We start from the raw sequence: 12,371 nt of genomic DNA on the forward strand, positions 1-12,371 counted from the left end.
ATGTCAGCATGTTTAATCAGATTGTTTTCTTTTGTTTTTTAATTAAGCTTTATTTTTTGATTTTTTTTTTAGTTTTCTAAATGCAGATTTTATTTGCTTGTAATTTCTTTGGCCAAATTTATCTGAATTTAAACACTTTGGATCTCATCTTTCAACATCAATTTCTAGATATAGAAACAAGATACAAAATTCCCTCTGCACTTCACTAAGCAGAGCTCATCAGCCATATCTTAACTCAGAGATAGGAATGGCTGCCTTGATGAAATCTTAGTGCCTCATCTCCAGCCTGCAGAAATTATACAGAAGAGTAAAAGCACAAGGTAAAAGCAGTTTGGTTTGGAGTTGCATCCTCTGTAGTTAAAGCAACTGTAGTACCATTCATATAATCACAGAATCACAGAATGGTTTGGGTTGGAAGAGACCTTAAAGCCCATCCAGTCCCAAATTCCCTGCCGTGGGCTGGTTGCCACCCAGCAACTCAGGCAGCCCTGGGCCCATCCAACCTGGCCTTGAGGACCTCCAAGGATGGGGCACCCACAGCTTCCCCAGGCAGCCTGTGCCACGGCCTCACTGCCCTCTGAGTAAAGAATTTCCTCCTATATTTAATCTAAATATCCGCAATTACAGTTTAAAACTGTAAGTCAAGTTGTATTTTTCTTTGAACACATGCAACGTTTTTTGAGCATACATAAAATTCCCGTATTTATGACTGGCAGCATCTGTGCCATGTGAAGAAATACATCATTTTAGAGAATAACAGAACCACAGGGGTTGGAAGGGACCTCTGGAGATCATCGACCCCATCAACCCCCTGCCAAACCAGGTACCCTACAGCAGGTTGCACAGGAAAGCATTCAGATGAGTTCTGAGTATCTCCAGAGAAGGAGACTCCACTATGTTTCAGGGCAGCCTGTTCCAAGGCTCTGTCACCCTCACAGTAAGGTTTTTAACTGTGTTCATATGGAACTTGCTGTGTTCCTATTTGTTCCCATTGCCCCTTGTTCTGCCACCGGGCACCACTGAGAAGAGCCTGTTTCCTCCGCCTGCCTTCCACCCAATAAGCACTGAGAAGATCCCCTCTCAGTCGGCTTTTCTTCAGACTAAGCAGCCCCAGGTCTCTCAGCCTTTCCTCATACAGGAGATTCTCTGGGCCCAAATCCTGTGGCCTTTTGCTGGAGAGGAGCCCAGAACGGGACATGTGCAACAGGGCAGCACAAGGAAAGACCAGAGGGGAGGGATAACCTCCCTCGACCTGCTGGCCACGCACTTTGTAACGCAACACATGATACCACTGGCCCTCACGGCCACACGGGCGCCGTTTCTACTGAGTCAACAAATTCACTCGGGGCGAGGAACACAAACGCAATAAACGCAGCACCGCGCGCCGCCTCCCGGGGCAGGGGACGCGCGGTGCACCATGGGAGTTGTAGTCTGCGCGCGAACCGGAAGTGATGGCGGCACGCGGCCTGACGGCGGCACAGCCAGTTCCGGCCGCCGCCGCTGATGGAGGAGGCTCGGCAGCAGCGGAGCGGTTGAGGGGGGTTCGGTGGCGGCCGCCGCCATGTTCGGCTGCCTGGTGGCGGGCAGGCTGGTGAGCGGGGCCCTCAGCCCGCTCGGGGCGGGTGGGACTGCCGAGGGGCCGCGCCTTGGCCGGCCCCTGCCTCCAGTCCCCACGGGGCAGCTCCGTTGTGGATCCTGTCCTTTCTGCTGACGAGCAGGCTTGGGCTCTTCAGAGGCGAGGCGGGAGCTTAAAAGAGCCATTTTAATGCGTGCCTTGGCCGCAGGGTTGTGGCAGCTGGGGCGAAGAGGAGGATGTTATCTGTCTCTGGCGTCCCTGTGCCGCCTGTCTGAAGGTTTATTGTATTTCCTGTGTGAACAGGTTGCCGTGCTCCGGGGGTTGTGCCAGCCAGGTGGTCAACAGCCACTGCTTATAGACTTGGCAACCTCTTCTGCACCTTATTTCCCTCCTACGCACGTGGGGAGTGAAGGTATTCTGCTCTCATAGTGCTGGGTAGGATATACTTCCAGCGTAGGTAGAACATTGTTGTGCCTTTCCAGTGATACTTTTGTGGCAGTTGTTCTGCTTTGTTTGACTTTCATCTGGCTCTGTGCTGTTTAGGTTAGTACGTGCCTCACTTTTAGTTATGTCTCACCATAGGTATGTTTCTGTAAAGGGCTATTTGTAGTTAGCCAGAAATGGAAAAAATTAACGAACGCTTTGTTCTCTGTAGGTACAAGCAGCTCCCCAGCAAGTGGCCGAAGACAAATTTGTGTTTGACTTACCAGACTATGAAAACATCAACCACGTAGTGGTCTTCATGCTGGGAACTGTACCATTTCCTGAAGGAATGGGAGGATCTGTCTACTTTTGTTACCCGGACCAGAGTGGGATGGCAGTGTGGCAGCTGCTGGGGTTTGTTACTAACGAGAAGCCAAGTGCAATCTTTAAAATTTCTGGTTTGAAATCTGGTAAGTGTAGAACAACATAGCAGTCAGCATAATGGATGTGTTACTGTATGTATGAGAAAGTGAATGTCAGAAGGTGTTTTTATTAAGTGTTTTTTTTTATAGGTGGTTCTCTGTATTCAGGTAGTCCCTAGTAACTAGAAGCATTCAGTCAGTTTTGTGAAAGTCTGCGTGTATGTGTTCCTAATGAAATTTCCCACTCTTATCTTGTATGCAGTGTAAATCTGGAAATTCAGCTCAACAAGTTTGATGTGTTTTCCAGTGCTTCCACAGAATCTGATTAGGAATGAGTCTGTATTTTCCTTGGTGTGGTTTTCTTGCGTTCAGCTAGAGAGTGCTGCAATATTTCCTCTTGCTCCAGCTGTTTAGCTGTTGTATTCTTTGTAGCACAGAGAAAGGTTTTGCAATGAGCAAAGTGTAGCACGGTGACTTCAGAAAGCTCACTGCCTCTGGTAGTGTGCACTGCGTAATTGTCCAATAAGGAGTATTGTCAGTGGAAATCAGTCTTCCAAACATTTTTGGTGGTTTTGAGCTGACTGAGAGAAGGCTGATGCTACCCGAACAGTGTGTGTGTATGTATTTTTTTCTGTTAATACATAAATACGTGGGCATTTTTGGTTATGCATGTAAAAATGACAAACCGCCCCCAAGACACAGCTTTCTGCTCTTAAGGGAAGGTGTGACCATCAAGCAGCTTTAAAGCATTTCAGTAATAAAGAACTGTGTGTATATCATCTGTTTTTTCTGTCACTTCTGCAGCATGCTCCTCACGCTCCTAAGACTTCCTTATTTGTATGTATTTTCAGAGAGCTTTGTAGGTGAAGGTAACTTCAGATGCTTTTGCAGAACAGTACCTTTAACCATATTTTTCAAGGGAGAAATCTTAACTTTGTTCTGAACTACGTTTTCTTCTGTCTCAACATTTTGGTTGCATCAGTGTGCAAGGGATTGTGCTTGAGGATGAGCTTCCATGCCAGGCGGCAATGCTGTGCTTGCTCTGATCAGCTGTTCCTGTTGTATACTGCTTATTTCAGAATTGGAGTCAGAATGAGCTGTTGCTGTGATAACGAGAAGGTTAAGTTCGTGAGGATGTTCAGTGAGGAAAACAGACTGAAAAGGGGAAGCAAAAGTGAGTGGTTATGGAGAAAGGAATTGGAGAGGTGTTACTGTCTTCTGAAATACGTTTGACTGTCTCAGACTAACTTCTGGAGCCCGCTGCTGATATGAATCTGTGAAATGGAAGAAGAGGGTAAATTCCAATGATACACCCTTCAGCAAACCAGTGGGTGCCAGGATGTATCCTGCTTCAGTGTGCCTTTTTTTTTTTTTCCCTAGCTAGTAGGTGGCAGTGCTGTTCTGTAAAGAGATTAAAGAAAGAGGTAGCTCCATTGTCCAGGTGTTTCTAATGTTGTCACTTAGATGGTTGGGGTTAGGAGAAGCAAGCTAGCCTGTACCCAGGCTTGTAAGAAACATGCAGGTTGGGCAGATATTTCTGACCTCCTGAGTGCATGCTAAAGCAAAGATGGTAAAGGCTAGCTTGGACAACAAATAGCACTACTAAGTTAATGTGTGGCTTTGCAACTTCTAATAGAACAAAGAGGCTGCCTGCTCTGTTTATGAGCTGGAACAGTTGTGTAGCATGCAGAAGTAGCCACAGTGTCAGCTTTTTATTAGGTTATGTTAGGAACGTGTGCATTTAAAACGATAAAACTCAAATTACTGTTGTGTAATTTTAGTAATATCACTAGAAGTATATTTTGTGATATCAGCTTGTTGCTGGAGATGTTATATAGCTGTATTAACAGCTGCTCTGTGGTGTGCTGTGTTGTCTTGAGCTTATTCCATTGTTAAGTGTGATTGGAACAAATTTCTGTTCCATACTGTTTGTCAGTTCCCTGTGAAGCAGTGATTGTAGCAGTTTCTTTCCTGCTGTGTGATAAAGGCCAGCATGTGCTACTTCTGTGGCTATAAGTAGTCAGCTGAAGTGGCTCAGGATTTGAATACAGCAGCTTTGGGAAAGGTTAATTGCACAATTTATAGCTCTTCAGTTTGTTCAGTGTCTGGAATGTGCTGGTTTTGCAATGTAAGTTGCCTGTGTTGGACATTTTAAGGAGTGGCTGTGCTGTTAGGAGTGTTAGGCGCTCTGGACAGTGAGGGTCAAGGAAATTTGTGTTGCCCCAGGGTTTTTAGTTTGCTTGTCCTTCTGCTCACTTAGGAAGGCCAGTGCTGGTGAACGTGTTTCCAAGTTTGGGACCAGTAGTTTATCAGTGCTGAACTAAAGGGGAAATTGCTTTTAGGAAGTGCACTTGAATATGAAGAATTCATTTGTGGAGTGGACACTGAATCATTAACTCAGACTCTTTTTCTTGATTACAGGTGTTATTACTCAGGTAATCTTTTTTTGAATAAGAGATTTCCAGATCAGGTTCTGAAGGTGTCTCAGAAGAATGCCATGGTACCATCGAAAAGATTCCTGTAGAGCTCCTGTAGAGCCGTGAGAAGTTAGTCAGACTGTACTTCTCAGTAGTCTTGGTAGAAACTTGTGAAGTCTAAAAGCAGACTTCTCAGCTGTTTCTCCTAACTTTTAATACTTCTTAAAAAGCTGTGTTAAAGTGTCCATAGAACAGTGCTTGGAAATGTAGTAGAACTGAGTCAGAAGGTACTTTAGATTTCAGTTAGCACTTTTTTGCAGCTCCATATAGTATTTATAGGTCTGCAGGATAGCTATTGATTGGCTTTGCTCCCTGCTGCTAGTAAGACAGCAGAGAGGGCTACTGAAGCATTAGTACTTCTTTCATTGCATTTATTTGAATTTATTTAGGAAAAAAAAATCATCCCAGTAGCACCGTGGTCCCCTAAAGAGGGTTGTGTGATTAAAGCTACTTGTCTCTCGGTGTTTGTCACTGTGTGCAGAGCTTCTAGCTAAAGCTTAGGCAGGATTTGCTGGTTAATACTGAGTCAGAGGTGATGACAGGGACTGGGATGATGCCTGCAAGAGCAATATGCAACCTGGGGGTGTTTTTCTGCTTAATGCATTGTTCTGTTCATGGCTTCTGCAAAGCCAGAGACCTTTCTGCTCCATGGTTATTTCTTTGACCCTTGGTGGTTTCGAGCTGTTTGATGAAATGTGGGGCTGTGCAGCCCTGCTCAGGGGTACCTTCAAGTCAGAGTGATCTTGAGGGAACGTTGTCTGTTTTTCTTTCATGCATAAACAGGTTCAAAAGCACCACATTTGAATGAGTCAAGCTGTTGTGCAGCAGTGCTGTGTGTTTCCTGTTTTTCTGTGGTGTGTGTGCCTGTGCGTACATGTACCTGTGTTTGGACTGTGCTGTCTGATTTCTGCGATAGGGATGATGTGTTCCACACCTCCCACCAGGGACCTCGTACAGAAGAAACACTGGTATGCCAGCAGCACTGTCTTCAAGTGTGTGTCAGGTCTAACGTGCTGTTTGTGGTGCTTTCAGGGAAGGGAAGCCAGCACCCCTTTGGTGCCATGAACCTCCCGCAGACACCAACGGTGGCCCAGATCGGCATCTCGGTGGAGCTGCTGGAGAACCTGGCACAGCAGACTCCTGTGGCAAATGCTGCTGTGTCATCGGTAGATTCGTTCACAGAGGTATTACTAACATCCTGTTCTCAGAAATCCTCTGCAGTTCTGAAGTTTTAAAAGCATGGGCTCTGAAGAATTAATTCAAAATACAAAACGAAGCCTTTGTGGGTGCTTTTAGGGGTGTAACCAACCTAGTTGTCACCAGATTGTTTGGATGGATAGTTTGAAAATTTGCAATGACTTTTTCTTACACTAGAAGGCTGTCTCCTGTAAATGATCAGATTCTGTATTACTGTATTCAGCCAATGCATTCTGTCATACCCATGTCACTGTTAGAAAAAGTAGGTGAGACTTCCCTGTAGGAGCAACTGCAGTGAAATGCATGTGAGACAGTGCGTCTATGCTGATTTTAGATGCTGCAATTTAAGTGCACAGCATTCTGCAACGATGGTCAGAAATTACTCAAGGTATACATGGGTTGGATTAATATAGATATCTAGGTGTACCACTGACTCCTGAGAAATCCTTCTGATGTAGTTCTGCAGAACTATAAAATCATGCCTTCTCCCACAGAGACGTGTTTTGTTTTGTTGTTTTTTCATCCCATGGAACAGGATTTTTTCTTTTTGTGTGAAACCTGCAATACTGACCAATTTTTACCTATCCTGTCTGTTAGTCTCAGCCTCTGGAAATCCTCAGCCAGCGCAGGCAGTTAGATCACACTCTAACAGTAGTTCAGGGCGAACTTGATCTGAATATCAAGTCTTAATTTCTCTAAAACTGATGGCTCTGGCGTTACCTTTTAAGATTTGAGGAGCTGAAGAGGCTTTTCTTGAGGCTTTTTCTTGCTCACTTTTCCTACAGATACTTGCTGAAGTAGACTGGTAATTGAACAGTAATCCTGATCATGAAGCTGATGTCCTCTGACAGTTTATGCAAATAGTATCTTCACATAGGTAAATGTCTCTTTTGGAGAAAGTTAGTAGTTGATTACAGCTATTTTTGTATATAAGAGCTAACAGAGATTTTTGGGTTTGGAGAAGTTAGGGGCTAATGACATCTAAGTAATATTTTTGATTCCATTAGTTCCTATAATAAAGTCATAGGTTAATAAGTTATATTCCAGGTTTTTTTGCATTTCCACTGGTGGATTTTTCTGGCAACAATATTTAAAGAAGAAAAACAATTCATTACTGCATAACATTAGCAACAAATGTTTCTCCAATTAGGTGGGTTTTCCTTTTTAAAAGGGAGCAGAATGTTAACTGATTTTTAAGCTAAACTGTGGCATTCTTCTTCCACTACATTTTTAGAAAGGTTTATGAAGATTTATCTTGTATTTATATGTCTACTTTTGTAGCTAGAGAAAATTATCATATTAAGAAAGTAAATAGAAAGAAGTAAGACAGTAGTGTGAGAGGGATGAGGCTGAGGGTGGGCTACTCATTCTCAGACATCAGCTCTTCCGATCCATTTGTGTCGGAGCAGGTGGAGGGGAGCTTTGGAGCAGTTTCATCCAGTTCTGGGGCATCAGCATGAGAAATCCAGAGGAGGGCCATGAAAATGATAGAGAGCTGGAGCACCTCTCCTGTGAAGACAGCTGGGTTTGTTCAGCAGAACAGAAGACTTTGCATGGGCCTTATCGTGGCCATTCAGTACATCAAATGAGTTTTTAAGAGTCTTTTTGAAAGGCAAGTGCAATGGTTTTAAACTGAAAGAGGGTAGGTGTAGATCAGAAATTAGGAAGAAGTTCTTCATGATGGGAGTGATGAGATAAGGCATCCACAGCTTCTGTGGGCAACCTATGATTGGAAATGTTCAGAGTTGGGTTGGACAGGACTTGGAGCAGCTAGAGCTCATGGAAGACATCCGTGCCCATGGCACAGGCATTGCAGTAGGTGATCTTCAGAGGTTCCTTCCAACTATTGTATGATTCTGTATATTGCTCCAGATTCTGTTTTACTCTATCATTTTACTGTCTCTGAAAATAATTTGTTCCCCCACCAAAACAACACATTTATTTTTCTCCTACAGCAAGTAGGGGAAAGAAGAAAATATTACAGACTACATAGCTGAAGGAAGTTTCCCTGTTGCTGGAGCCTGGCAGTGAGTTGTAATCATAGAATCAAGGTTGGAAAAGACCTCCAATATCATCCAGTTCAGCTGTCTACCTGCCAGCAATATTGCCCCACTAAACCACATCCCAAAGTACAACATCTGAACATTTCTTGAGCACCTCCAGAGATGGTGACTCCACTGCCTCCCTGGGCAGCCAGTTCCAGCACCTGACCAGCTTCTTCTTCAGAGAAGTTTTTACTAATACCCAACCTGAACCTCCCCTGGCACAAGTTGAGGCCATTCCCTCTAGTCCTATTGCTCATGAGGCAGATTGCTGGAGACTTTTCTGCTGGTTGAACAATTGCTGTTTTGCTGTGAGTCGGGCTTCTCAGCTTTAACTTGGCCTGCTGTTCACCTGATGGTTTGTGACTGAATCACTTGTTTGTCACAAAGAAAATTTCTTCCTGGAGCTCTTTATCCAGTTGGATGACATTGGCCAAGGAGGCCACAAGTGAAGATCTGAGAATGTTTTCTAAACAGTAGGTGGATCTGAGGGCAAAATTAAGAGTTATCATATTTTGATCTCTTTTTAAACTGACTTCTCTTGCTCTAATGTTTCTACTTTCCCACGGGATTCTAGATAACAGTGCTGTTTTTATTTCGCATAGGAGTTGTGTATCTGCTGACATGTTGCACAACAAACCGTATTTAACAAAGTACTTACTTAGTATCTTTCTTTTATTTCAGTTCACCCAGAAAATGTTGGATAACTTCTATAATTTTGCATCCTCATTTGCTGTTACTCAGGCACAGATGACACCAAACCCCTCTGAGGCTTTCATTCCTGCAAATGTAGTTCTGAAATGGTAATGGAAACTATCTTTAGTAACTATTGTATATTTTTCCTCGGCATCAAAACAGCTCTTTTCTAAGTATTACTGTCATGCTGTTCCAGCAAGATGATGCAGAAATGCTGTTGTGAAGCTAAGTTGCTCTTTCTACTGGTTTTAAACTTGTCACCATTTTCATGTAATTTTTATAGCCTGTGCATTTTGTTGCACTGGAAATATCACCCTTCATACACGTCGATTTGCAGTGTGTTGCTGGCTTCAGGTTTTTGAGTAATGGGAACATGGAACACTGATGCCTGTCTGTTGTTACAAGTTGTTTTTATGCTTGTAGCCATCAGGGTTATGTTGCTTAAGAAGGTGGGAGGGATGGAGAAATCACGTTCCAAGTTTACGTGGTTCTGCCACCAGCATGAGACAGTCTCCCTGAGAGTTGTTTTCCAGCAGCTAGTTTAAAAGAGGTTTCCTAGCAGGGATGGTGATTCTCTGGAGGTAAACTGTGGGCAGTGCTTCTGAATGTCTTGAAAATTCTTTCCTACAGTTTATAAGTGTAGCCTTTTTTTTTTTTCCTCAATATTTATTGACATAAGCCTTCTTAAAATAGTATTTTGGGCTTTCTGGATAGTTGAGTCATCAGTATGGGTCAGCATGAGTATGTGAGCAGTTAACATAAGCAATATGTTTCCTTTGGAAATGTAATTTGATGCAGATTTCTTCCTAAATAGGAGGTAACTGTAAGCATCCCACATGTGGGGAGTAATTATAGCTTGTAAAACAGAGTATCTGAGTATATATCTGAGGTCTCTGCAGTGGGCTTGCTGCAATGGAAATGCACTAATGCTTAGAATGCCATTAATTAAAAGCCCTTCTCTTTTAATATGAGTGGGGTGATAATAAAACCTTTCAGAATTTCTTCTCTAATTGAAATTGGCTTAAAAATTTCCAGATGTAGAGGTTTTTGTTGTCTTTGTTTCAGCAGTAGTAGCTTGTGTTACCTTACAGCTTGTGTTTGTGGTGGTTTGGAGGGCTGTCCAGGCTCTTGTAGCTCAGAGTCTGGAAGTTGAGAAAGCCAGGGAAATTGTTCTTCCTCTGGTTTTGGTTGTTTTTTGTTTTTCCTACTGTTCTGGATCTGTAGTGAATTCCAACATTGTCTGCACATCTTTGCTGGTTAGAAAAGTGAAATTAGGATGACATGTTTGCATGCTTCATTCCACTCTGTTAATTATTATATTTTGCTAAAATGTTACTGTGGATAATAAATGTAGAAGTTAGAATTATTTGCTAAGAGGAAAAAAATAATGGGGACTAATTTCTCAGGATTTCTATTAGAGTTTGTTTATTTACTTATTTTTTGTAGGTATGAGAACTTCCAGAGACGCCTGACACAGAACCCTCTCTTCTGGAAAACATAAGCTTGAATCATGTCATTTGAAGTGCTCTCTGATCTGAAATATACAGCAGATAACTTCACTGAAGAACTCTGAGGCAGAAAAAAAAACGATTAGTCTGAATAGACCACCTTGTAACTTTTATATTTCTCAAATTATTTAAAATTAAAATCTGTGAAAACTGCTTGTCTGTGTGTTTCTTCAATGGAAATGCTTGACTACAGCAAAAATCAGTATGCACGTGTAGAAAGACTCTTTTGAACCTGTATTTAAAATGGAAGGAATTACAAGATGAAAAATGACAAAGCAGTTTCATGCTTGTGTGAAGTTCTGAGGTGGTGTTTAATTGTAAGTGAAGTTAACTTACTCTCATTGTGCAGGAGATGGGGAAACTGAGAGTATGCTGATGTTTTTCTTGCTGGTCCTTGCTCTGTAAATGCTTTTAATTCATGGACAGCTAAGATTGCTGTCCCCCGCTTGTATAGACAGTACATCTCCCTCTCTTTAGAAGATGCAATGGAGCTTGATTCCAGGTATCTGTCTTGAACTTTCCCTATGTAGTTTAGTCTCTGGAACTTTTTCCCTGCTGGCCAAATAAATACCTTTGAAACAGCTCTTAGGGACATACTTGGATTAATAGATTTGTATTTTGCAGCCTAGAGCTGTGAGGTGACAGGTTATTGACAGTGGAGGTACTTGGTGAGTTTTGTCTCCATTCAGCTTTCTCTGTTTAAGGCATGAGGAGTGAGGAGAGGGAGAAAAATGCTTCTTGGTATGTAGAGATTTTTTTCTATAGAGAAAATAAGAATAATAGGTTACATCAAGATGTTTTTAAGTCGCTTCAAGATCTGTGAGGTACCTTTGCAGTGTTTGAGGGGAAATTATTGGTGTCTATGTAGAGAAACGTTGATGTGGAGTGAACAGAAGGTTGTCTTGATCCTATGAGCCTCTCCATGGAACTTTTCTCAGAACTTAGAACAGAGCATAAAGAATGTTTTCTCTGTGATGCTGAGGGTAGGAGGAGTCACGTTGGGTGAAGCTGGTGTCCTTTGTTTAGTAGAGAGAGCATCTTCTCTTCAGTATTATCAAATATTTAATGTTCCAGACAGCACGATGTCCATAGCACTACTGCAATGAAGAAAAAGGTTTGTTTTTAAGCACCCTGGTCTGTTGTAGAAGTTTGTGTGATGTTTCAAGCAGGCCCACCACCACTACACTCTGTTTTCCTACATGTAATATTGGAGCAGCCATATAAGAAGGAATCAGTGACAAAGCAGAACAGCTTTCTGATGCTTCCTCCACCCCGTGTCAATGTGTGATGGAGATGCTGGTGTCTGAATGCATTAAAAATGCTTGGGTGCAAACGGTGGTGGTTGGGGATATTCCTAATTCCTTGAAGAGGCTTCCAGGTGTTACTGACTTTCTGTCTATCATCCCATTCTCTGCAGCTGTCATGTTCCATTGCCTCAAGAAGAAGCCACTCTAAAGCTCGCTCTGGGGAAGCAGGCAGTGGTGCTGGGCTGGAGCTCACCACCTTGTTGCAGGCATGACGAGTTTTGTATCCTACAAAACACAAATGGTTAACAATGTGGAAATACTGTAGTGCAGAGGTGTGGAAGTTAATTTTCCAATATGCTGTTTTAGGTTTCTCCCTTACTGTGAGACCATTTGGAGGTGGATTTTCACTGTGGACTTGCATAACAGTCTATGTTGATACTGATGGTGAATGGACGTAAAACCCCTGCATGTAAGAGGTAACCTCTCTGCCCATTAAGCACTTTGCTTTCTCCAGGCTATAAAGAAGGGAATACCAAACAGCACTCTACTCATTTCCTGCCATCACACAAACCTTCTCATTTGTTCTTTTATTCAGGAGAAAGATAAAACGTGCTCATTCACTACCAGATGTTGTAGCCAAGTAGGTTGTGGTTCACTTCAGCCTGTAGCCCTTTGGGACTTTGGGGATGAGGTATTGCCCAAAATGGTCAGTTCAAGGCGAAGCTCCTTGCAGGGAAAGGAAGCAGCCCTCTTCTGGCCCGCAAGTGACAGTGGAGTCAGTTG

The 12,371-nt window shown here is 42.9% G+C and overlaps 1 protein-coding gene across 3 annotated transcripts; it reads left to right on the forward strand.

Moving 5' to 3' along the window:
• Nucleotides 1-1,478: 1,478 nt before the first annotated feature.
• On the forward strand, nt 1,479-10,494 carry HIKESHI (heat shock protein nuclear import factor hikeshi). Of its 3 annotated transcripts, none has more exons than XM_042862584.1 (6): nt 1,490-1,591; nt 1,880-2,011; nt 2,232-2,469; nt 5,931-6,082; nt 8,822-8,940; nt 10,280-10,494. In XM_042862584.1, the coding sequence occupies exons 3-6, from the start codon at nt 2,319-2,321 to the stop codon at nt 10,332-10,334; spliced, it is 477 nt and encodes a 158-aa protein (XP_042718518.1). In that variant the 5' UTR covers nt 1,490-1,591; nt 1,880-2,011; nt 2,232-2,318; the 3' UTR covers nt 10,335-10,494. The 3 variants fall into 3 exon arrangements, with proteins under 3 accessions (XP_042718516.1, XP_042718518.1, XP_042718517.1); XM_042862583.1 differs by having other exon boundaries at nt 1,880-1,988; XM_042862582.1 differs by lacking the exon at nt 1,880-2,011 and having other exon boundaries at nt 1,479-1,591.
• The last annotated feature ends 1,877 nt before the right edge of the window (nt 10,495-12,371 follow it).

The sequence above is a fragment of the Lagopus leucura genome, unplaced genomic scaffold, assembly GCF_019238085.1.
Source record: "Lagopus leucura isolate 7727_CA_CO unplaced genomic scaffold, USGS_WTPT01 Super-Scaffold_702, whole genome shotgun sequence".
Taxonomy (NCBI): domain Eukaryota; kingdom Metazoa; phylum Chordata; class Aves; order Galliformes; family Phasianidae; genus Lagopus; species Lagopus leucura.